Source organism: Gallus gallus, chromosome 26 (genome assembly GCF_016699485.2).
Source record: "Gallus gallus isolate bGalGal1 chromosome 26, bGalGal1.mat.broiler.GRCg7b, whole genome shotgun sequence".
Taxonomy (NCBI): Eukaryota; Metazoa; Chordata; class Aves; order Galliformes; family Phasianidae; genus Gallus; species Gallus gallus.
In genome coordinates this window covers 344,779-369,491 of record NC_052557.1, presented here as the reverse complement: position 1 = coordinate 369,491, position 24,713 = coordinate 344,779, and the positions used below count along the sequence as shown (strand labels likewise).

Sequence of the window (24,713 nt, the reverse complement as noted above, 5' to 3'; positions counted from 1 at the left end):
CTGGCTGCCTGCCATCGCCTGCCACCGTCACTGCTGGGAAGGGAGGATGTGAGAGAGGGACAGGTCTCAGCGCCTGAAGGTAAAGGCATAGGGCACAAAGTGACCCTTGGGCTCTCCGCTCCCTGGGGCTGAGGCAGCTGCAGGGAAGTGAGGATGGTTTGGGAAGGGCTCCCAGCCCTGGGGACTCTGCAGAGCTGTGGGCTGTGCGCAAGAAATGGGGCTGCAGTCTACAGACAGCCCCTCCAGAAGCGCATCTCCTCCCCTGGTCAATAAGGGATCCCAGAGCTGAGGCACATCCCAGGACCCCGCACTGGGACTGCCTCTCCCTCCCAGCCCCAGGAGCGGAGTGGGGTCCAACTGTTGGGTGCCACCACCCTGCTGGGGTGGGGACAGCGGAGGTCCCCGGCCCCCAGCAGAGGCTGAGTGGGGACCACCTTCTGCCCATCCCATTAGATCCCAGTCCCTTTGAACCCAGCCCCAGAAAGGAGCCTGCTTCCAGGCAGTGAGGTCTTGTGCCTGCTGGATGCAATGGGCATTTTTAGAGAGGAACGCCGGGACGTGCAGCAGTTCTGGCAGCTGGTGAAGATCCAACAACCACTCACCGTGCTGTGCCCGCAAAGCATGCTCTGAAACCTGGCTCCTTTTAGAAAGGCCTGGAGCAATGAGATCCTCCTGTGGGACCCACCCTTTGCCTGAAAACAGGCTCAGGTCTGGACTTGCTCACAGTCCTGAAGGCAAAAACTAGAGGAGCAATGATGCTGTGGATGGCCTGGGGGTCCCACGGGAGCTGCCCCCACTCTGACATAGGAATGAGTGGTCAGGCACTGGGATGCACCCTGAGGAGTGGTGGGGTCACCGTCCCTGGGGGGCTCAGAACTGCGGATATGCGGCACTGAGGGATATGGTCAGGGGGCACAGTGCGGTGGGGGGGGATTGGGGTTGGTGATCTCAGAGGTCTTTTCCATCCTTAGTGGTTGGAACCTTCATTCTATGGATCTATGGGTGAGAAAAGCCTTTCCAATGGGATCTGCTCAAAGTGGAGGGGCATCATCAAAGGCTTGGTGATGGGATGGCCAGAACGGGACCCCCCCAGCTCGTCTACCCCGGGATCTTCATCCCCCCAGACCACCCCGGCTCTGGAGGCCAATGGAGATCTGCCACCTCCCCCCCAGCAGACCTTTACCCCGAGGCTCTGGAGGAGGGCGCAGCTGACGCATGAGCATGTCTCGGCTCAGTGGGGTGTGCCCGCTGCGCAGGGCACTGCCGGCCCCAGCCCCTGTACATACACAGCTGGAAATTTCTGATGTTCGTGGCCAGTCATGGGATGCATCACTCAGACCGGCAGCCCTGGGGCACACCTACACTCTCCGGGGCTGTACTTTTCCAGAAGCTTTGGAAGAGGAATGTCCTGTCCCACGTGGCATGGCAGGACGGACATTTCATGGCACACCTCCCATCTCTGCTCCCCAACCCCTTCAGCCAGAAGCAGCCACAGCGGGGTGACGCTGCCTTCCACCGTGGCTGTCCATCCATCCCTGTGAGTCCCTCCCAACTTGGGATTTCTATGGTTCTGAGCGTCCCCATCCCCCTCCCTGCCCCATGGCGACCTTGGCAGGACTCGGGGCTGTAGGGCCCACACATCTTCAAAGTACAGCAGAAATCTTCTGGGATTGCTTTAGGCACCAAATGCAACCTACCCCTCACATGGCGCCCTCAGGTCCTCCTCCCTCATTCCTGGACTTCGCAGTGACTTCGTCTGCAAGCTGGTGCAGTGCCAGGCTCCATGGCGTGTTTGGTGGATAACAAAGGGTAGAGTTGGCCAGGAAACAAGAATGCAATGAACATTTCTTTTTGTTTCATGGTGAGACAGAACTGGGGTTTTTGATAGAAGTGGTGGGGGGATGGAAAGGGAGACAAGAGGAGTGACCAGTTCCATCCTTCTGGGGATGCCGAGACCATCCATCCTCACCTGGGCAACCTGCAATGTGTCGTGTTCTGCAGGAGGGGAAATCTCTGGGCAGGGAATGTGAGATGGGCAGGATTCAGTCCCACATCCAATCCTGAGGATCATGGGCACGTGTCCAGCTGGAGCACCACATGTATAGGGCAGAGCCTCAGCCCCGGGGGCAGAGCAAACAGAGTGTGGGGCAGAGGAACCAACCCCATGGGTGGGTGGGATGGGAAGGTTTGGAAGCACTGGAAAGGGACGGATGGGTCAGGGCTGGTGGGGACTCATGGTGTGTCCCAGTGGTCCCGGTGCCCTCAGTGCCCCTCGCGCGCCCGGCTGCTGGCAGCCTGCTGCCTCTGGTTCCAGGCAGCCACCGCTTCCCCGTTCCAACAGCAGGAACAGCCACCCTCTTGTTTAACAACCAAACAGCCCAGGGTTGAACAGAGGAGTTACCATCAGCTCTGCTGGGTGAGCCAGACACCCCCAGGGCAGCTGCTGCTGGCAGCGATTAGGCAAGGAACCCCTGAGCTGCCAGGCGGGGGGAGCGTGGTCTGCGAGCCCCAGCGGTGGCTGTAACCCCAGGGGAGAGGGATGCAGCCCCACAGGTGCCCATCCGGCCCTGAAACCGGCAGAGACCTCCCATGAGCCCCCCAGCACCACATCCCACCTGCTGCTATGGAGCACACATCCCCCGCCGTCAGCTCTTCCCTCCCCATTACTCTCCTTTTGTATTACTGTTCCACACCCTTACAGAATGTCCCCTTCCCATCCCCTAAAGCTGCTAAGCCCTAAACCACAAGGCTCTTTCCAGGACCACGATGAAGTCAGCACCAAACCACTTTCCTCCCTTGTGCAGCAGGGAGGGGCTTTCCCACACAACACCCTTGCACCCTCACTCGTACTTGCAGGGACACCCCAAGCACAGCAAACCCCAGTGCAATCTCTGTGCTCAGCTGCTTTCTGCTAAGCTCAGGGGTGTCACAAAATCATTAAGGTTGGAAAAGACCACTGAGATCATCTATAGTCCAACCATTAACCCATCCCCACCGTGCTCACACGTGCAGATGGGATGCCCCATCAGGGAGACCCTTCCCTGGCCGTATTATGCCAGCTGAGTTGGTAGCCTGACCCACTGCTGGAAAAGCACGCAAAGCAGCAGGGCAGCCCGCATGGCACAGCACTGACCACGTTCTTGGCAAAGTGTGGGAGCTCTGCAGCCTGGTTCTGTCCATGCCAAACCACACACAGCTAAAATTGTCCTGGAACCCGGCAGGTTTTAGCCTGGGTTGTGTGAAGTAAGCCTGGGGCTGGTCAGGCACCAGGGTGAAATGCAGCAGGGAGAGTGCTTCTTATCAGCGCTGCAATAAATGTCTCACAGGTTGGTTCCCAAGGCTTTTCATCCTCGGATGTTTCCAGCAGGACCAAACCTTGTTAGCTTTACACGCCTTTTTCTTTCTGCAGGCTTGCTCCCAGAATCCAAAGGGCTGAATCCCACCTGGACAAAGGGCCCCAGAGGAACGTCCCACAGCAGAGCAGCCACAGCAGAGCGCCGTGGGGACGGGGCCAGGCGGGAGCTGGCCAGGGCCAACCACCCTCGTGTTCCCAGCTGGGATCGGGGTCCCCCCATCCCGATGGGTGCCCTCAGAGGGCAGAACCCCATTTCAATGCACAACCCTGAAGGCTGAGGAAGGCTTTGCTGCGGGAGCTGAGTGTCAGCGCCGTGTTCCGCCTGGGACCACCCGGTGGGAGCAGCTCTGGTGCACGAGGTGCAAAATGCTCTATTTCTATTCACCACGGTTTGCCGCAGCCGTGGGACCCGGGCACCTCCTGCGAGATTAGGGAAAAAACACACAAATAAATCACCTCCTTTTCATGGCAGAGGCTCTGCCGGGTCGGCGCAGTGCGGGCGTGGAGGTCACGGCGGAGGTTTCCATGAGTGTGTGTTTGTGTGCACACGTGGGAGTGACCTCACCCCCCCCTCCCCCACCTCCGGACCCACAAAAGGGGGTGCAGAACCGTGCACCCCATCCCATAATCACAGCCCTGCTCTGCCCCCTCACTGCCCGCAATGGCACGGAGCCATGGGGAGGACGGACCTGAGCGGGGTGGCTGTGGGGACACGGCGAGGCGAGGCAGACGGGGTTCCTGCTGCTGCCAGGGCTGGTTAAACATTGTCCCGAGCTCGTTAGGTAACACAAACCACAGCAAGAAAGAAATGAAACTGCTTGAGCAAACAGGGTGCGCTTGGCAAGGCAGCGGGCTGCGTGACAAAGCGCTGTGCTCTGCCTGCCAACCTGCTGGGGTTATCTATTGAGGGAGGATAAACACCTCGCCCACAGCCCTCAGCTCCCCGCCAGGGATGGCGGCCGCGGAGCAGCTCCCATCACCTCCCCTCCCCAATGCCACCGACGTGGTCCCGTGCTGCATGCGGTGTTTGCATGGGCATCCCGAGCATCTCCCTGCTCTGCCTCCCGGCGCAGCCTGAGGTCAGGATGGGCCCCGGGCAGCCAGGAGAACCCGTTCCCAGCGCTGGGTTGCGCAAGGAGCGCAGAGGGCTGCAGCTCAGCCCACATCCACACGTGGGATCTCTCCTCACAGCCGCGGGGGTCCCATCTCAGTGTGTGCACCTGGGGATATAAGCACCTGTGGCCCAGCAGGACATGAGGGCGGCCTTTCCTTCTTGTGCATCACTTTGTTACCTCCAGGATTTTGTCTGGCTGCAAATTCCCTCTTGCGATCTCCTACTGGGTGGGCTCAGCAGCTCAGCAGAGCTATGGGGTGCCCGGGGCTATGGCCAGCGGGAGCCTGGGAGGCACAACGGCCACTTGCAGCAGGGCCTGTGGTTCTCCCATCCTAAATCCATCCTTGCTGTAAGGCACAGCCCCACCTGCAAGCTGTGGCCACACACTGGGGCAGCTCCGGCTCCTGCAGCCAGCACAGCTCAGGGCAGCCGGCACAGATGCTGCATGTGACACCTTACACACATGTCACCTTGCTTATGGTCACAACTTTGCAAGTGTCATAAGGGTGATCCCTATCTGTGCCGTGCCTCTGGCAGTGAGGGAGGGAACAACAGTCAGCCCCCTGCTAAAATGCATTTCTGAGCCTTTGCCAGGCTCCCCAGGGGCATCTCAGAGTCCGCTCCCAGCTTTGCCTTCAACAAAAGCAGCCACAATAAGACAGGGTTACAAAACCCCAACCAGACAACAATTTATTCCTCAGACATTCCCAGCTCAAAAGGAGGGATCTGTGGGTGCCTGGTGGGTCGGCATCTCCCTCCCAGGGCCAACACAGTGCCAGCCTGCGCCCCCTGACATCGCTTCAGTCCAGCTGAGCATCCCCTCCCATGAGCAATGCAGGACATGCGTGTGCCCTGCAGTGCACACCATCACGCGAGAACGCCTTACACATGAAAAAATATATCTGTATATTCATTTTCTCTTACATAAATTAGAAGCTACTCTTAGGGAAAAAAGTCTGTTCCTGGAGAGCCGGGCTGGAGACGCAGCAAAGCCGTGGTGAGCTGAGTCCTCGGTCGCTCTTTGGGCTCTCCAGGATCGGGGGAAGCTCTGCACCGTTCCCATCTTCTCGTGGCAGACATTGCACTGGGATGCTGCACAGAGGGGCTTCACCCATCCCACGTGGAGCAAGTGGCTGGGAAAAGTCATGGGTGGATGCCAGCAGGAGCCTGCTGTGCCGTCGCATCGTTGCCCAATGCCACTCACACTTCTCTTCTCCATTGCTCTTGTCCAGGCTTTGAAACAAAGTCCCACAGTCACTGCCTCTCCAGTTGGAGGTACAAATCCAACAAGAGAAATAATGGTTTACAATAACCTACTGGAGCCAAAATATTAGCTTTAAACGCCTCGTGCTGGCGGACACCAGCACACACGAGTATGCCCACACAAGGCTCGGAGTGCCACGTGCTGCATGGGCCAACAGCTTCCAGTCTGTCTGCATGCAGAAAAGTCCTGCCAAGGAGCCAGGGGCTGATCGGGGCTCCTACAGCTCCTTGTTCCTGTTGAGCACCTCCTCCTCCTTCCATCCACTGGAGTTCTTCCCAAACTTGTAGACCAGGCGGCGCCCATCGACCCTCTCCAAGATCTCCCGTTTGTAGTAATATCTGCAGGGGACAGAGGTGGGCTCAGGGCGCAGCCCACGTTGGTGTGTGGGCAGTCCCCCTCCCTGCAGGGGACGTGGGGAGCACTCACCGCATCGCTCGGCTCAGCTTCTCGTAGGTCATGCTGCTGTTCTTCTTCTTCTGCCCCCAGAGCTGAGCCACCGCCTCGGAGCGCAGGAACTTGAAGACGCCCTCACGTCGGTCCTCCCACTTCATCAGCCCCTCGTTCAGCTCGGGGTGGATCAGGATGTCACGGATGAACTCCCACAGATGAGTTCCTCGTGGGGCTGAGATGAGAGTGAGCTGTTAGGGGAGGGGTCCTCCTGCCATGGGCACGGCCAGCAGGCACCATGCTGCCCCTCATGTCCCGCTAAGGAGCCGGCAGGGTTAGGGCTGGGGTAAGGGTTAGAGCTTGGGTTAGCACGTACAGTGCTTACTCTTCCGACCCTCCAGGCACTCTCTGCTGTCCTTGCTGAGTTTTCGGGGCCGGCCCCGTTTCCGCTTGCCATGTTTGCCATCCCCTTTCTTGCTGCCTGCAAAGCCATCTGCACAGCAACAAGGGGACACGTTAATCACCTGTGGATTGCAGCCACCTCACCCTGGGCTCAGAGACACCTTCCAGAGGGAGAGCTGGCTGGGGGCAACAGGACCAGGGGCTGCACCCTCTTTTCAAGCCCATTCTGTAGAGCAGAGTCTTCCCATTCCCTCCAGCATCGTCCCTCCCTCCTCCCACCAAGATCCCCACCACCCCAGCTCTGTTCCACCATCACCATGCACCACCACCACTCTCAGTGGGGAGAAACAGGCCCAGAGCACAGAGAAAACCCATCCCAGTGGGGCAGGTGGATGCCCCTAAATCACTGCCTGGCTCTGACCCTCCAGAAGATGGGAAGCAGTCACGCTCTGCTCTGCCAGCAACTCACCCTCAGGAAAGAGCTTTGCTTCCATGGGATCGAGGTCGAGGTCACTTCCACCGGAGTCCTGGGAATTGGGGCTGTGGGACATCACGGGCCCTGGAGGGCAGAGATGGGGCTCAGATCATCGCTCTTTGCAGCACAAGGTGCTTCCCTCTGGCTCTGCCCCCTCCTCCCAGCATCAGCCAGAAATGGAGCCACACTTGGTGCTCTCTCAGCTCTGTGTGAGCAAAGGGAGCTCTCAGACAGGTAAAATTCTATGACTCTATGAAAGCACTGACCTGAGAGGTCGGAGCTGCCAGGGGACATGGCACCGGGCAAGCAGGTGAAGTCTGTGGCAAGGAAGGGGTTTGTGGGCTTCAGGTCCTCCAGGGAGTCCTTGGCACAGGGATTGCCGAGCTCTGAAGGGGGCAGAGAAATGAAGAAGAGGGTGAGCCCTTCCTGCACCACCTGTGGCAGTGGGGAAAAGCCTGCAGCCCCCCTCGTACCCAGGTGGCTGCTGTCCAGGAAGGTCTCTTGGGAATTCGCATCCTCTTTCTCCAGCAGCTCGATGATCCAGCTCAGCTCATCGGAGGCTGTGGGGTTCCGGGGAACCAGGGTTAGTGACTTGTTCAGCACGGTGGGGAACAGAGCCCAGCCCTGTCCGGGCCTTCCTCTGCGCCCCCACCCTGGGCTGGCATGGGGCTCTTGGCCTCACCCTGTGAGCTGCCAGACCTGAGGACTGAGGGGACGTGGGGACACTCACTGATCTCATGCAGGCGGTCATACAGCTCATCCCCCAGTGGCCCAAAGATGAGGCGCATCTGGTCCCTGGTGCAGTGGCAGAGCGCGTGCCCATCCATGTTGCAGCAGGAGAAGTCAATGGAGCTGGCATCGTACTTGTTCTTCTCCACATGGTAGCTGATCCACTCCAGAACCTGCACCTTGGTCCAGAAGTATGGGAGCTCACTGAACCACTCAGGCTTGTCTGTAAGGGATAGAGAATGGGACTTAGCGGAGGGCTGAGCACCTGGGCTGGTTCCACAGGCATTGTGCAGGGCACAGTGTGTGTTATATGGGGCTGCAATCACACCTCGTGCCAGCCGGGGTACCCTCCAGCAAAAGTACCCCTGGAGAAACTGAGGCACGACACAAGCCTTGCCCTGCCCAGCGGGACTGTGTCCTTGCAATGCTCTTCCAGCACTTCCTCGTTTGTGCCCTGAGTGCTGGACACCCCACCTGCATTCCACCACCACTGCACCCCACCGCCGCTGTGCCCCATCCCACCTGTGCCCTCTGCCAGGGGTTGGCTGGTGGAGAGGCTCAGCCCCATGCCGCTGTCCTCCCCGGGGCGTCCTAGCACGTCCGGGGGCAGCTGCACCTCCTCGGGTTGGTACATGGCGCTGATGTAGTTGGAGAAGATGTTGCTGATCTCACAAGATGCCGCCATCAAGCTCTGTGATGAGAGGTGACAGTGAGCCCCGGCACCGGGGACCCAAACCCACAGCACCCGCTGTAACCCCACGATCTCTGTGCCTCCATCCGGCACTGCCGCTGCTGAGCCCCCACCCAGTGCTGCACTGACTGCCATCAGGGCTGAGCCGGAGCAGGATGAGGATGTGGCATCCTCCTCACCAAAACCCCTTTCCCAGCGCCTATCCCTGCTCACACTGTGGGGACGGCAAGCAGGTGGCCCCACTGTCAGTCACAGCCCCTCCATGGGGACGGGTGTTGCAGGACCATCAAACGCTCCCCAGCCCCACAGATGCCCCACAAGCAGAGCTGTCCTCCAAGTTGGTACAAGTAGCAAATCCCATCAGCTGCGGGGCTGCGAGGCCACGGTGGAAGAGCTGCATCCTGCTGGTCTCCCGAAGCCCACTGCCTCGCTGCTCCCCAAACAGCCACGATGGGAAAACCAATGTACAGCCAGAAAGCACCGAGCACGTCCCCAGCACGCACAGAGGGAGCAAAGCGGCCGCCGGGGCTGGGGGACATCCCCACCGGGGAGGAAAATCTTGGGTACCTTCTGTGATGGCAATCCCTGGGCAGCGGCTAATCCAGAGAGCAGCGAGCGAGCCCTGCCCGCCGCCACGCACGGCTGCGCCGATGGGCAGATCCTGCCCTGCCTTCTCCTCTTTTATAGCACGCGTGGCGTAACGCGATCTGGAGGCCGGAGGGGAATTCCAGCCCTGAAACGTTCATGCTCCCCGATCCAGGTGATTTGCATAATATGAACCACCGGCCCCAGCCCAGCACTGCCTTGCCGGGAAATCTGGGTTGGCCAGTTTAATCATTGTCAGAGCCTCGGACGGCGGTGCCCGGAGTTTCACCCACAGCGGCTGTGCGGGCGCTGCTCTCGGCCGCCGCTCGCGGTCGTTTGCTCACAGCAGTGGGTTCACCTCCGTCCTGCTGCCAAGAAACGTGCCTAGGAGGGACAGACCAACCCCAGGGCTGCATATCCCACCTGGGGGCAACGCCCAGGGAAAAGCGCCCCCCACCGTGCAGCATCCCCTTCACCGAGGGGGGGGGGGGGGCAGTGGGTGGCTGCAGGGCGCTCAGATGTGGCCATGCCCCGTGCTGGGTCACTCACTGGTGACCACGCATGGCAGATCTGGGAGCGGTTTGCCTGCATGGGAATGGAGCCCAGGGTTGGTGGCCAAACGTCGCTGCTGTTCATGTTGTCATGGGTCATTTTTTCCAGGGGGGGTGGCTGGGATGGGCAGTGGAGCTGTGCCGGCCCATTCGTTGTTGTTTCACAACTGCTCACTGGCACACGTGTGCACACAGGGCAGGACTGAGGGATGCATGGGGGAATTACCTTCTGCCAGTCCCTCGGGCAGGTGGATTTGGGAGCCAGGCTGGACGTGCTCCTGCTGGGTTTAGCCCTGTGCTAGCAGCTGGGATCTGGCCCCTGGGATGTGCCCAAGCCTCCAGCCTGGCCCCCACCTGCCTGGTGCTGCCCGTGCCACGTGTGGTGCTGGGATGAGGGGGGACCCCAGCAGGTTCTGCCTGCTGCTCACTTCAAACCAGCGTGCGAGGTATGATGGTGACAGAGTGGGGTAAATACGAGAGCCCTCCTGCAGCCCAGCGAGGGCAGATGGCTGTGTGCCCATTCCTCATGTCACGTCACCCTGCCCTGCTGTGCCAGGTCGTGGCCGCGGGCAGCAGGGCCAGTGTGCGACCCAGGAGGCACTGAGCCACGCGAGCTGAGCACCTGCCCCAGCTTCATTCCTGCAGGCACAGTCACGAGCACTGGGCGCTGCCAGTCCCTTTTGTTTCCCAGGCACTGCATTCTGCTGCCTGGCAGCTGCCCCAGCATCGTGGCCAGGTGGCACCGATGGAACGCCGTACAGCAGTACTGGTGGGCACAGTGCAACCCGTCCTGAGCCTACCTGCACAAATTCCCTGCTGCAAACATTCTGAGCACCAGTTTGGCTCTTTCCTCTGTTCCTCCTGGCCTCGAGCTTTCAGCAAAGCCACGGTTGGGGTGAGACAGAGTACCCTGCAGCGGGGACACGGCGCTGCAAGGCCCTGCAGGGAGCACAGCGTGCTGTCAGCCTGGCCTTTGTGCCGTGCTGAGGTGACAAAGAAGCGGTCACAAGTTTGGGGTGAGCTGCTGACACGATGCCAGCAATGGGCTGTGACAGCGGACAGATCGATGTCACTGCTGTCATCTGCCTCGCTGGGGGGAGAAGCCCACAGTACCCCACATTTGTGACCCACTGACGCCATCACCCCGGCGTGGGGCACAGCGCAGTGCCAACATCGTCACCTCTGCGGGCACTGCAGCGCGGTCCCGGCCCAGGGGGACCCAGAGGGGGGTTGGGAGGAACCTCACAACATCCCCGCAAACGGCCCCGGTGCCGCCGCCCCCGCACCGCAGCCCGCGCTGCCACCTGGCGGCTGTGCCCGGGGGGGGAGAAGGGGAGTGTTGCTCCAGCAGCCGGGCCGCCCCCAGGGTCGGACAAACGCGGAGGCAGTGAGAATAGAATTGGATGGAGCAGCCGGAAGGGACCGATTGGGTCCTGAGCGCTTCAGGGCTAACCCAAAGTTAAAGCACCGCATTCGGGCATTGACCAAATGCCGCTCGGACACTGTCGGGCTCAGGGCGTCCACCACCCCCCGGAACGGCCCCTGCCAGCGTTGGATCACCCCCACGGTAAAGACGTGTTTCCCAGCACCCCGTCCGAGCCCTCCCCCCCCTCCATCGTCAGTTACGGACAGCTCTGTGCCATTCCCCTGTTTAGGAAACCACAACGAGCAATGGGACAGATTCTCAGCCCCCTTTTCTGCAGCTCAGACAACTCGGAGGGTCCTCAGCCTCTCATACAGGATGTACCTTGCAACCCTTACCAGCTTTGTTGCCTCCTCGGGGTGCTTTCAAGGACCTTTTGCCCCAATTTTGCCCCCATTGCCCAGCCCAAGAGCCACGGGAACATCCCTGCACCCCTCAGGGCCCGGGTCCCATATGGTCACTACCTCACAGCTCCCAGGGCACAGCCAGAAGGATGTGATGCGCATCAGGACGGGCGGCTCCCAGCTGTGTTCTTCCCCATAACAGTCATCACTGCTTTGTCTCTTCCTTTCAATACGCTTTATTTGTGAAGACAAAGAGGCAAGGAACAAACACATCCATTGGGAAAAAAACCAAACAAACGTACATCATGAGACCGAAATAAGTTACACTATTTACAGGAACACATCGAGGTATAAAATATCTGTACACACCTTGACAAACCCAGACCGCAGCGCTGGGCTGTGGCACCCAGCAGAGAAGAAAAGCCTTCACAAACAGGAGTTGGCCTCTGCACGACAGCTCCGAGCAAAAAAGGCACTGCTGCTGTGCCAGCTGTGCAGCGGGACGGGCTGATGGAGCAGGCGGTGCAGCGCTGCAGTGCAGGGAGCAGAGTGCAGGGTGGCAGTGGGATGCAGAGCAGTGAGCAGGTAAAGGGGCAGAGCTGCTCCACTGGGAATGCGGACAAAGCCCCGGGGCAGCAGGAAGGTGAAGGGCAATGCTTTGTTGGAAAGGCCTGGGGGGTGTGGGACTGTGCTGGGACCCCTCCCCAGTTCTGGTGGGAGCACCGCAGGGTGTGAGGGGCGGCTGGTGGGAGCCCTGGGGAGGGTGATGCTGCCTGCAGGATGGAGCGAAGCAGCGGTGAGCATGCTGCAAGGGAAGGGGACAAGTGACAAGTGCTGTGTGGGATCGTACCTGGACCCCATCCAGCACGGGATGGGAGGGCACCCTGGGAGCAGACTGCCGAGGCAGGGAGCCCAAAGCAGCTGTGCTTGGAGGTGCTGGGGAGGAACAACGTACCCTTGTGCTTCTCACAGCTGGCCGGGCTGGGGGCAGCCCTACAGCCTTTTGTGCCGGGAGAGCTGCAGCTCCCTGGGTGGGCTCACAGTGGTTTGGGGGCCCGAAAATTTGGGCTTCTGAGTCAACTCCATCCCTTCTGTGCAAAGCTCAGCTCCAGGCAGTGCTGTGCCCTCAGCAGAGCGTGAAGCTGGCCCCTGTGTGCTGGGAGGAGATCCGGGAGTGAGAGGCAGAGCCCAGGAACAAGAAGTCCCCCAGCTCTCAGCAAGGGAAGGAGCTCCCTGGACAGCAGCTATCATCCCCATGCTTGGCACAAACAAAGGCACCGAGGGAGAAGCAAAATGAGGTGCAGACAGGCTCAGAGATCACAAGAAAGCAGTGCAAGTCCTGAGCCCCAAAGGAGCACCCAGCACAGTGCGAAAGGATGGACCCCATCTGCACCCCAGCCCTTAACCTTCACCCTCTGTGTCCAAAGCCCACAGCTCCATCCAGCTGGGGACTGCAGGCACTGTGCTCTGGGGCCTGGAACAGATGGCAAAATAGGCAAGTGCAGCCCCGGGGCCTCCTGGTGCCTGACCACGGGCAGAGGCAGGGCAGCCAGCAGCAAGAGAAAGAGCTGAAGGACCAGAGGCCAAGGGGCCACGCTTGCTGGACTGCAGGTGGGGTGGGACTTTGTGCTTTAGCATTTGGGGGACCTGCCCCCCCCCACCTGACAGCACGGCTCAGAGCTGCCCCCCCACAGACCCCTGTGCTGGGGAGCAGGGCAGAACCCCGCACCAGCCTCCTAGGGCTGTCCTAGTCATGTTCAGTGCCTGGGACGGGATCTAGATTGAACTACATTTTGGGGACAAAAGCTCAAACAGCACATATAAGATTCAGTTCATCTCAGACTGCCTCCACCTCGGGCAGAGGCTGTTACAGCACCAGCTGCCTGCTGCTACCACATCACAGCAGGCTCTGGAACACAGGGACTAGGACCAGCCCATTCCAACAACGTGCCCTGCATGGCATTGCCCAGACAAGAAGAGCTTCTTTGCACCCACAGCAAATATCTGTGAGAGCAGAGGCAAGAACACAGGCTGAGCTCAGCCCTACAGAGGGACCTTTCTGTCCTTCAAAGTAGCCACCCCCTCCAGGCTGCACATCAACCCAACGCCTAAGAGCAAAAGCACAGAGCCCTGCTCCAAGCATCCTCCAGCAACAGGAGGGAAATCTCAGTGCTGGGACACAGGAGGGGCTCAGAAACACAGCAAGGTGCAGTGAGGCCGTGTGTCTTTGGGACAGACTTAAAACCATAACAACAGCAATGGCCAAAGGAATACAGACAAAATCCCCTCGAGCTCCCCCAGCCCACCCCAAAATGAAATCAATGACAACAGCACCCAGCTTGCACCGTGAGGTAGCTAAACCAAATCAACACCCCCCCCCCCCCCCCCCCAAAAAAAAAAATAGTCACTCTTCCACATGGGCAATATCAACCCACACAGGTACTCAGACACCAATGCCTACGGTACACCCAGCTACAGCCACACCAAGGCAGACACACACATCCCAGTGAAAAAGAACGGGCTGAGGGCAGCACTGCCTCCAGCTCCCAGTTGTGACCCAGGAGCAGTCACCATCCTGTGCTGGGCAGGGTGACCCTGTGCACGCCATCGTGTCCTCCACCGGGGCGTGTAAACAGCATTTTCTTCCCCCCCCCCCCACCCCCGCCCCGAATGATAAAAGAAGGACTCCATCAAGTCAGTGGAGATGCTCCTGTTTCAAGGTGTGCAGAAATTCCCACCTGCAGTGGTTTGAACGAGGGCTGGTGACAGAAAAACACAGGGCTGCAGAAGGAAATTGGTCTGTGCTTTACGGGGCACATCCTGGAGCTCCTCCGAGATCCAGGTCAGCACCAATGGGATCACGTGGAGAAATCCTTCAGTCCAAGTTCAAACATTGTTTCTTCAGTGACAAAAGAGAAGTGAGAGCGCATAAGGAGAGACCACCACTCCCGGGGTCAACGCAGCCATTCCCCCACGAGCCCAGCGTGGGGCAGGGCAGGATGGAGCAGGGGATGCTCCGAGGGACCACAGGAGAGGTAGAAGAAAACTCCAGTGTGAGACCAGGGCCTTGTCGGCCCCCTGACCAGAGACGAGCGAGCAGGGCAGCTGGAGAGGCTGTGCCCTCATTGAAGCTCCTGGGCTGAGCCTTCAGCCTTCTGAAGGGCTCCAGCTGTGCACGACCGTTCTCTGTAGGATTGTCCTTCAGGCGTGCAGCCATGGGGGGACTCGTGCAGGATCAGTGTCCAACCCGTCTGCACTCCGCTCCTGGCACAGCCATCTCTGTCCTCACCCATCTGCAGCCAGAGCTGAGGGCGAGAAGCCCCTCCCCACCCTACCCCACTGCAAAGAGGGCAGATGGGGAAGAGCAGAGAGTCAGCAGAGTTTGCAGTCGGGATTCAGAGATCGCTGCAGGGAAGCGCAGCAGGTCGGGATGGAGGCGGTGTGATGGCACAGCAGGGAAGCTCAGGGTGAGCCAGGTCAGACGTGCAGCTCCAGCTGCTGCAGCCAGGCATGCTGAGGTTACGGGAGGATGGAACTAAATGAAGGTCCTTCTGCAGATCCACCGCAGCACAGAGGACATCCCACAGGTAACGTCTCCAAAGGAAAAAAAAGAACAACCTGACCTCTGGTCCCAGCCAGAAGACTTCAAATAGCCTTGAGACTGTGGAACGGAGAAAGACTCCTGCAGGAACCAGCCCTGGAGACAGCGGGGACAAAAGCAGCACATCCAGGCAGAGGCTGCATGAAGCCACGGTGGCAGGAGGGAGCTGGGTGTCTCTGAAAAGGAGCCAGGGAGCTCACCTGGACTCCAACCCCTCCCAGACCTGGCGGGCAGCACAGCAGGGTGGGTGAGAAGAGAGATGAAGTCTTTCCTGGTCACTGGAAAACTACTGAGAAACTGCAGCAGGGGGCAAAGCGGAGCTGATGGTGCTTCACTGAGCTGCCTCTTCACGGGATCTGTCAGTGCTCAAAGATGGGACAAGGTGGATCTCACCCACCCTGTCGGGTCAGGCACAAAAATCCCCATCCCTGGGCTGAGCTCCCATAGATGATGGGGTCTTGGTAGCAAAGGAGATGTACTCCAGCCTTCACCCTCCTGCTACATCTTCCAGTCGTTCTGCAGTTCCTAGTTGGAGCTGGTGGGTAACCTCCTCCCACTCCAGAGCTTCACTGTCAGGTCGCTGAGAAACAAAAGAGAGGGATGGAGTGAGCCAGGAGCTTTGCGTGCCTCAGACAGGCACTGCAAGCAGAAGCACTGCCCACCCCCAGCCCATGGCAGCATGCAGCCCACGAGGCTCCCAGGCTCTCTCTTGGCAGGAGGATGCTACGTCTGTCTGGGGGAGCAGGCAGGCCCAATGGGGCTCAGCCTCCAGCTCACCCCACTGGCAGCCACTGAGGACAAAGGCAAGCGGTGACCCGCAGGACTCCCACACCCCCTGCGTGGGCTCTGCCTCTAGCCCAAAGTGGTGGTGGTGTAGAGAATTTGGCCTCCCCAGGGCATGGGTTGGTTGGCAGGGGGCTGCCGACTCCCCCCCACCATCCATGCAAGGGTGAGGGCAGAGCACAGCTGCCACAGATGCGGGCATCGGGCAAGAGGTTAAAGAAAAAGAAAAGGAAACAAAACAAAACGACGTGGGGGTGTGACTGGTATGGCTGGGACAAAGGGGCAAATCACCCCCAACGAGGATTTATCAAGTGGGGAAAAACGCAAAAGAGTTTCATACCGTTAAGAAGCAGCTCAGACCAGAGAGAGAAAGAAAGAGAGAAGAGCTAAAGCAAGCAACAGCAAGAAAGACAGGGAGGAAGAGATGGAGAGAGAGAAAAGGAGAGGAAAGACAGAAGAGTGCATGTGCAAGAGAGAGTCAGGAAGAGCAGGAGGGTCAAGGCAGACTAGTAGCACGGCCCTTTATGGCAAGGACGCGTCGTGGAAGGCAAGGGGTGAGCCCAGGCACGTAATTCCATAACTTTACCCGGCAGTCACTGTGGCACAGATGGGAGGTGGGGAGGAGGAGAGACAGAGAGAGACAGAAAAAGGGAGAAAAGGGACACGGTGGGAAAGAGGATATCAGTCTTGCTGCCAAATTGCTCCCCAAGAGCAGCAGGGGACGCCCAGCCCCAGGGAAGAGGGGTCCCTGCGTGGGGATATCCCAGAGAGCGGGCAGGGGACAGACTAAGACAGCAAGATGAGATGGAGGCACGGAGGGACCAGAAAGCTGCAAGATCCCCCCCCGCCCTTTTCTCCCTCCAGGCTCCCTGCCCCGCTCAGTGCAAACCCACCCAGGCCCAGGGATGACAGGTCAACCCAGGGCCCTCCCACCTCCCGGGGGCTCTGGGGAGCACCAAGCCTGAGGCTCACCTGGAGGCAGTGAAGATGTGCTTGGAGTTGGTGCAGATGGCATTGATGGGGCTGTCGTGCCCCTTGATCTCCCCAACCGGGGTGAAGTTATCCACGTTCCAGACTTTGATCACACCTCCTCGGCAGGCACTCAGCACCATGGGGCGGCCGGGGATGAAGGCCAGGGCACAAACCCAGTCTTTGTGCGCATTTGGGATTTGCTGTAGGTATGGGGGCAGAGCAGAGATCACAGTCAGCCTCACGCACTCAGCTGCAGATCATCACCGCTGCCCCCGGGGTCGATCCGAACCACCGAGCTGGACTCAAGACTTAGGGCCTGGATCCTATTTTCAGCAACTGATGCTGCAAGCCCACGTCCCAGGGGGAACTGGCAGTTCTGGGTGCCCTTCAGTACGCACCTATAGGCACGCAGAGCCACTTGGCACACACACTGCCAGATCCCCAGGAACTGGCTGCCCTCCCAGGACAGCAGGACCTGGACCAGGTCCCTCAGCCTTCCCCCAGACCCACAGCAGCAATCCTGCTCTGCTCCGCGTTACCCCGTATGCTCCCCTCCTGACCTGGAGAAGTTCCTGCTGCTCCAGATCCCACTTCTTAATGCCGTTGTCCCTGGAGCCACTGAAGAGGACGTCTCCCTGGATGGCCAGGCACTCGATGCCATCGTAGTGAGGGGGCTCGAAGTTGTGAGTGGGGCCAATATTGCCCACCATGCCCTCAGCAATCTCAAACACCTGGGGGGAAAACAGCAGCTGGGAGACCCCGGATGGCTCTGGAAATAGAGGTCAGCCCTTCTCGAAGAACTCAGCCACCACCCTCCATTCCTGAGGCTCAGAGCACAGAAAGCAGATCTGCTGAAAGCGGGGCTGTGTTGAACAGCACTGCTGTGGGTGGTTACAGCGACGCACACATACCTCGCCATGGGCACAGAGGCTGTTTGGGTCATAGCTGGAAATTGTGCTCCTGGGGTCCCAGTCAGTATCTCAGGCACTCACGCCTTACATCTGTACTTTGCAATGGAACTATCACTCAATTCTACAAAGGCCTATCGACTTCCTACGATAAGGGAGAACTCTCCTGCCAGGATTGCTCAAGGATGTCACAAAAGGGAAATGCAATACACCAGACATGCCAACAGAACTCTGTTACAATTACTGTCCTTCTTGTTTCTGCTGCTGCTGATTCCTGCCCGGTGCATTCCTTGCACCTGAGTGCAAGACTGTGCTGTCTGCACGTTCCAGTCGGGTGGTGACATCTACCACTAAAATCCTAAAGTAACCCGTGTCTGTGTCTAACACCAACACAGAACTTAAGGCTTTTAAATCCTAAAATTCCTAAAATCCTAAAGTAATCCGCATCTAACACTAAGACAAAACTAAAGGCCAGAAGGAGCTACAGAATCAGGAAGTCCAGCACCGGCACACAGCTCCTGCAGGACTGATCTCCGAAGAGGCCCTGTATTGCTCAGGAGGAGATGTTGATACTTGAGCAATGCTGGCGGGAGAGTTCTCCGCTGTTATAGCTGTTAATTAACGGCCTCTGAGTTAATTCTGGGTGCAGATGCAGCACAGGGGGTAAGGAGATGGGCGCCTGGACCGCCGCTGTGCCCACAGTGCTGGGCGGGCTGCCCACAGTGGGGGGCTGGCAGGCTGTGCTGCTGGTGGGTCGACTTCCATCAGCTCTGCACCACCTGGAGGTGAATCCACCTCCATCTCTTTGTCTGGAGGCGGATCCACCTCCATCAGCTCCGCAGTGGCTGTCACAGGTCTGGCCCTCCTGCGACGGCCAAAGGTACTCTTCTTCCTCCTCCTCCTCCTGCTGTTCTCCACGGGCCTTTTCTGCCTCTTTGGCTCTGGGCACTCAACCTCTTTCTTGCCCCGGCTGGCTGGGCAATCATCGCTCCTGCTTCTCTTGGTGCCAGGCATGGCTGCTTGCCACCAGAAGTCTCAGAGCTGACTGAGCTCGGTGGGGCAGCAGTGCTGAAGGTAACTACTGTGACATCAGGAAGGTTCTGTGATGGCAGCTGTCCCAGTGGGCTGCTTTTCTCTCTGGCAAGCAAATTGGCACAAAAGAGCCATCCCCAGGAAAAGGGCTCTTGGCCTCCTTGACCCTCTTCCTTCTTCCACAAGGGAACATTTTGGGTCTGGGACACACGGCATATAATGCTGGAGAGGGGAGGAATTGTTGGCAGTTTTGTGGATAAGGTCTCACCAGATGTCCTGCCACCATCAGGAGAGATGTGCCACCACAGAGCCCCTGTTCTGCTACACGTTACCCATCAGGAGCTTTCACATACCTTCCCGAGCCAAGCTAAGAAGAGTGGGATCCTGCCCCCCCCCCCCCCCACCTCACCACCCCTCTCCATTCCCCTGCTGCCGGCTCCAATTCAACCTACTAAGAGACAGAAAAATAATAAAATAAAATAAAACTTAAAATAACACAGAATGAAGGTGTGATCTTTTGTTGTTCTGAAGCTGCAAAAGAGCAGGTGCAAATCATCTGTAACAGGAGGGAGAACTGAGCAGAATGGGACAAATTGCTCCACTGAGTCAGACCTAAGGTGCAAGCATCAGCCACAGAGCCCAGGGAGTGAGAGATGCAAACCCCCATCTCCAAAGCTGCATTTGTATCACAAATGAAATAAAAGGCAAGATTTGGGGTGAGAAGATGCACAGAAAGCCACATGCAGAACAGGGAAAACCAGAAATCTGGGCAAGGAGGAGAGAAGAGGTCTGAGGGGGGTGACAACATCTGGGCTCTGCCCAGCAGCTGCAGGAGAGTACCTTGACGTAGTGATCTTTGGAGCCTGTCACCACCAGGTCGTGGTTGCTTGCTGTCTGGTTCACTGTGAGACACATCACGGGTCCAATGTGGCCACTCAGCTTCCCAACAGGCTGCAGCCTGCAAGCAGTGACAAGGGTCAGCCATGCCCTTCCCAACAGCACAGCTCCTCCAGGGCCCTCCCCCAGCACAAACCCCACTGCCCTCAGGCACCCCCTGACAGAGAAGGTCCTTTCTGGGGCATCACCATCAGGGGTACCCCGCTTCACAGCAATGCTGAGGGATGAAGGCAGCTTTGGGGGACACCAACAGCCACCCGCAGAGCAGAGCCCAGGCTGCAGTGAGGGCTCAGGGTCAGTGGCACAGCATGGGGAGGCTGCTGTTCATCCCCCACTTCTTCCCTCTTCTCACAAACGGAACCCACACCTCAAGTAGCCCCACTGCTGCTCATCACCCCTTGGGTCCCAAAACAGGGACTAGAAAAGGCATACAGAAGGGTTCTGAAAGCTCTCACTCCAGGCAGCTTCCACAGCTAAAAAGATCTCCCCTTTCCTTAGGGAAGTCTTTTCAGATGGACAGACGGACACCGGCCATGCAGAATCAGTAAGCTGTCCTGCCTGCCCCTCACCTGCTCAGCTCCCAGATGCGGACAGAGTTACCGGTGGCAGCATAGAGGGTGGTGCCAGTGGGGTTGAGAGCAATCTGGTTGATCTGGTGCTCCCCCTGCACGCTGGTCACAGTGCGGGTGGTTGTCCCAGCACACGCATCCCCAGAGATCACCTGGCCAGAAGACCTAGAGGAGGGAGGGAGGGAGGAGACAGGATGATCTGAGAGCGGGTCAGAACCTCTGAGGCCCCACTGAGAACCCAAAGGGGCTGTTGGCTCTCAGCTGGTCCTGCACTGGGAATGGTCCTGCAGGTACCACCAGCTGTCTGACCACCATGGGACCAGCAGCACCTCCACCTTCCAGACCAGTGCTCTGCTTGGGGTGGAGAGGTGGGAGGGAGAAAGACCTTGAGGCCAAGGTGGATGAACTGCGCTGGATGGGGAACAGATCTACACACAGAAATGAGGCGGTAGCACTGTCCTGCCATGCTCTCCTAACCTTTGAGTCCACGATTCTTTCCAATCCTCAGACTCCTCCTTAAAGACCCATGTTTTCCACTGCAAAGTCTGTGATGTACTCAGCCACTATGCTGTTGGGGTTGGGGCCTCCTCTGCAGAGCTGCTGGCGCTTTTGGCCACCCCCAGGAAGGGCTGAAAACCTCTTCGAGGCCCCTTCCTTTGAACCTTTGCTGCAGAGGGTCCCCACAGATTCCCCTCCAAGGTCTCACTAAGCCTCCCTGTTTCCTACAGCTGTAGGTACTGCTACTAAAGCAGCTGGGCTGTTTCCAGCCTGTGGGACCCCAGGAGTTTCTGACACCACCTTCTGCAAAGCCAGAAGTGCCCACCGTCCCCCACAGCCACCCTTCCCCCTGCGTACGTGAGGGTGCGGATGCAGCGGGCTGAGTCCCGGATGTCCCACACTTTGATGTACGACGTGGACACGGTGAACACCAGCCCCGTGTGGCTGCAGTACTTGATGGAAACGACATTATTTGGGTGACCTTTGAGGGAAGCGATTTCCTGACCCGTCACCAAGTTCCACATCTTACAGCTCCGGTCTGTAGGAAGGAGAACATGCCTGAGAGCATTGGGCCGAGAGTTCCTCCACGGCATGGAGGCACTGACCCCTGCCCAAGCACTGCCTCCCACCACCCACTGCTCCTTTCCAGGGGAACGGAGCCAACCTGCTCCAGCACCGGGCTGTCAGAGGGCAGGGACGGGAGAGCAGCCCAGGAGGAGCCATCCCCGCCATCCCCGCCAATTCCCCATGCCAACCTGCTCTCATCGTGCATAAAAAAAGCCAGCAGCCCCCACCACATACCTTTGGAGCCAGTGAAAAGCAGCTCATCGGTGGCATCCAGGCAGAGCACAGGTTTGGTGTGTCCTTCTGCCACGGAGACACATTGCAGGGGGGCTGTCCGGGCATTCTTGGTGCCGCCCACTGGATTAATGATGCCCCTTGCATGGGAAAGAAACAAGGATGGTGGGGTAGGTGTGTGGAAAGGCACAGCACTGCAAGGTCCTACAGGCATGGGAAAGCATGAGGTGCCTCACCCCAAGCATCTTCCACTGCCTGGCAGGGCAGTGGGCCCCTCTGTCTGAACTCAGGCAATTCTGAGCAAACATCTTCATGGAAAACCTGGGAATGTCCCCATGAGCAGCCCCCGCCTAACGCCTCTGCCCAGGGACACAGACTGAGACGTGGTGGTCGTGGCCTCTGCTCTGCTGCTGAGCCACTCCAGCCTGGGCAGCACTGAGCTGAACTGGGAGACTCAGCTCGTTGGGCCTCAGCTCAGTTTAGGACAAACTGCACTTTCTCCATCCTGAAGCTCTGCTAGGAATGCTTCACTATACCTACATGACGGCAGTTCCTTCGAGCCTGCCAGCCAGCCTGTGGCTGGTAACGTTTGGAAACGTTGTACTCCTTTTAAGACCATAAGGATGACAGAGGGCAGCACTGGCATTTGTACCCAGCATCCCTGTGCCCAGTGCTGGCTCAGGGCAGGAGAGGATCTATCCTTGCCAAACCTTCTTCCAAGGGACGCCTGCAGGCACACACAGCTCATCCCTCTGGGCACAGCATCTGCCAATCACCTCCACAGCAGAGTGCTCAGAGCACTGAGGTCCAACAGCCCCACTGCTGCCGTCCTGATGTATGTGGCCATCAGCAGCTCCTCCCTGCTGGCATCCCAAGCACCGCCTGGGGCTCTGAGCTACGCTAAATCTTTTCTTATAAGTAGGGAAAGCGAGGCAGGAGTCTGGAGAAGGGCAGGCCCAGGCCCACATAAGGTTTGCATTAGTCAGGAGGATGAATGTAAGTTCATTAATTCGGGTTTGGATGTCACACACGTGCGATCTCCTCCTCAACCAGCAGCTGTGCTCACCAATTAAGCAGCTCTCCTCTGACCCCTAGCGTTCTTACTGGTCTCGAGGTGACACTGAGACCAAATGGAAGTCCCGGCTCCCCAGGGCGAGATGTGATCAGAGCAAACAGCTCGAGGTGACAAAGCACACACAGGTCTGGTGCCGTATCTCCAGGGGTTGCTCAGGGCAGAGCACCCAGCAGCACCAGAGGTGCTCCTAAAGGCAGGGAGAAGGCCGTCCTCACACTGGGGAGCCTCTCTGCTGCACTGGGACAAACCCAAGAGCATGTTTACCACGAGGCTGAGCACTGCACAGCAGTGATTTGGCTTCTGGGGGCAAAGAGCTCTGCCCACCCAGAACCCAGCACTGCAGAGATACAGCCAAGCGTGGGGAACACCTGCACGTATTTCCCTGGAAGATGCTTGCAAGAAGAACACACTGACAGTGCCCAGTGTTGCTCACCCCAGCATCACAGTCCTGCTGGAGAGCCAGGGATGGGACAGGACATGCTGACAAGAGCCCATCAGAGGTGGCACAGAGCATGCTGCCTCTGCAAACCAGCCCATGTCCACAGGCAAGCCCCGTGCCACGCTTCCAAAGGCTGAGCAGAGCAGGAATGGTTCAAACTCACAACCGGGGGGACATTGCCAGGCACTGTCGGTGGTGTGCCGGGACGGTACAGCACACACAAGCTGGGAGATGGGCAAAGCAGCAAGGCACAGGTGGAGCATGCAGGGACAAGGGAGAGCAAACTCTGAGACAGAGAAAAGAAGAGGAAGGGATAATAAATAGAAAGTTGTCTATACCTCAGCACCTCCGAGACAGAGGAATCGCTGTCATCAGACCTAGGGGCAGAAAATTAGCAGGATTATGGGAGAGAAAACCCAGACTAGAAGAGGCAGCAGAGGAGTCAGAGGTGGAGGATTGTTATTGCATCCAAGCCAGGGGAGGACATGGAGAAAGAGGAGAGAGGGAAAAGAGAAGCACACACAGAAAACCAGAGGAAAGGGCAGAGGAGCAGGAGGGTACGTGAGGGTCAGACAGCAGATCTCCGTCAGGACACATCCGCACTGCAAGCAGTGCTCCGGGGTGAGGACAGCTGCCCAACCTGCCCCGGGGGCGGCCGGAGCTGTGCGTGTGGGTCAGTGCCACTCCATCAGCTTCCTGCAAACCCCCACCCTGCCTCACTCCATCCTGCTTCACAGCATCTTCCAGTGGTCCCAGCCTGGCACTGCACAGCTTAGCCAAAGCCCGGGACTGTGAGCTCCTGCAAGCAGGCAGCTCAGAGGGACACACACCAGACAGGACAGGGCAGCAGTCCAGCGGGGCCCCTGCACGGCATTTAGCTGCTCTTGCAGAGGAGCGCTAAGGAAAAACAGTGCCAGGAGGTTGGCTCGAGACAACCCGGGTGCTGCACTCAAATACCCCACTGTGGGACTTGATAAGGTTTTGCTGTTACTGCACAGGTGCCCCTCACTCAGACCCTCCCACCCCACCTTGACTTACTTGTCCAAGGCAGACCCCTGGCTCTGGTTGCTCGTGAGACGAGAGAAGACATTGCGGTCGTTGCGTGGGCGCGTGGGTGGGGATGAGGGAGGAGTGAAGCCAACATCTGGAGGCCTGAGCCAGGAAAGATCAGAGGAACACATGGGTTGGGAACTGCTCACCTGGCAGCTGCCAAACTCCTCTTGCTCAGGCTGACGCCCCAGGGCGCAGCTGAAGCAGCAAGAGCTGATCAGCAGGCATCTCCACCAGCCTGCCCAGGCCTCCCAGCCTCCCCCTGCCCAAGCCCCCGGCTCCCAGGCTCACCTAGCAGGTTGCCCACGGTCATAGGATTTCCTCCTTGTGAGAGGCGACGTGTCTGAGACACGAGATTGTCTGGGACTTAAAAAAGCAAAAGAGCATAGTAGGTGTCTGCCCTCCTCCATCCAGAGACCTCAGTGCTGTCCCGTTCCCCCACCCCCCCTCCCAAAATGGAGAAGGTGGGTTGCCTAGTTTCAGTCATGAGATCAGAGGATGCCTTGAGCCACCTTCTGAGCACAGAAACCTTTGGCATCCCAAGGAGCCTCCATGAAGGCTGATAAGCAAGGGCGGTGAGATAGGGCCCCTCACACTGCCCCTTCTTTCCCTCCTCTTGGACCACACTTCACCCACACAGGGTGCCAACATAAGCCTCAACATTCTCCAAAAGCTGCAGACTGACCTGGATGGATGGCAGAATTTGGCTCATCCTCATTGCTTTGACCCCCCCAGCATCCAGGCACAGTTTCCCACCCAGCAGCCCATGCC

General features: G+C 58.6%; 2 protein-coding genes across 5 annotated transcripts in view; both read right to left on the bottom strand.

The window, feature by feature from the left end:
• Window positions 1–5,133: 5,133 nt before the first annotated feature.
• ELF3 (E74 like ETS transcription factor 3) lies at window positions 5,134–9,073 on the bottom strand. Its single transcript, XM_419257.8, has 9 exons — window positions 8,985–9,073; window positions 8,249–8,417; window positions 7,728–7,949; window positions 7,471–7,557; window positions 7,264–7,383; window positions 6,992–7,081; window positions 6,497–6,613; window positions 6,160–6,355; window positions 5,134–6,071 (listed from the first exon to the last, which is right to left on the bottom strand). Exons 2-9 carry the CDS (start codon window positions 8,409–8,411, stop codon window positions 5,951–5,953), a joined length of 1,116 nt encoding a protein of 371 aa, XP_419257.4. The 5' UTR covers window positions 8,412–8,417; window positions 8,985–9,073; the 3' UTR covers window positions 5,134–5,950.
• A 2,467-nt stretch (window positions 9,074–11,540) lies between these two features.
• The window catches only part of KIF21B (kinesin family member 21B), a 31,646-nt gene continuing 18,473 nt past the window's right edge, over window positions 11,541–24,713 (bottom strand). The window contains exons 26-36 of one of the 4 annotated variants that reach the window (XR_001470141.4): window positions 24,234–24,308; window positions 23,931–24,044; window positions 23,231–23,269; window positions 21,382–21,518; window positions 20,938–21,118; window positions 20,083–20,247; window positions 19,457–19,574; window positions 17,237–17,407; window positions 16,677–16,876; window positions 16,045–16,300; window positions 15,366–15,501 (exon numbers count right to left, since the gene is read on the bottom strand). Coding sequence is in view for 2 of the 4 variants with exons in the window: in XM_004934814.5 (XP_004934871.2) it covers window positions 15,447–15,501; window positions 16,677–16,876; window positions 17,237–17,407; window positions 19,457–19,574; window positions 20,083–20,247; window positions 20,938–21,118; window positions 21,382–21,518; window positions 23,231–23,269; window positions 23,931–24,044; window positions 24,234–24,308 (1,255 nt within the window). In the remaining 2 variants the exon portion in view is untranslated. Of the gene's footprint in view, window positions 15,502–16,044; window positions 16,301–16,676; window positions 16,877–17,236; window positions 17,408–19,456; window positions 19,575–20,082; window positions 20,248–20,937; window positions 21,119–21,381; window positions 21,519–23,230; window positions 23,270–23,930; window positions 24,045–24,233; window positions 24,309–24,713 lie in introns of all 4 variants that reach the window. The other 3 variants (XM_004934814.5, XR_001470142.4, XM_015298720.4) reach the window with 3 other exon arrangements.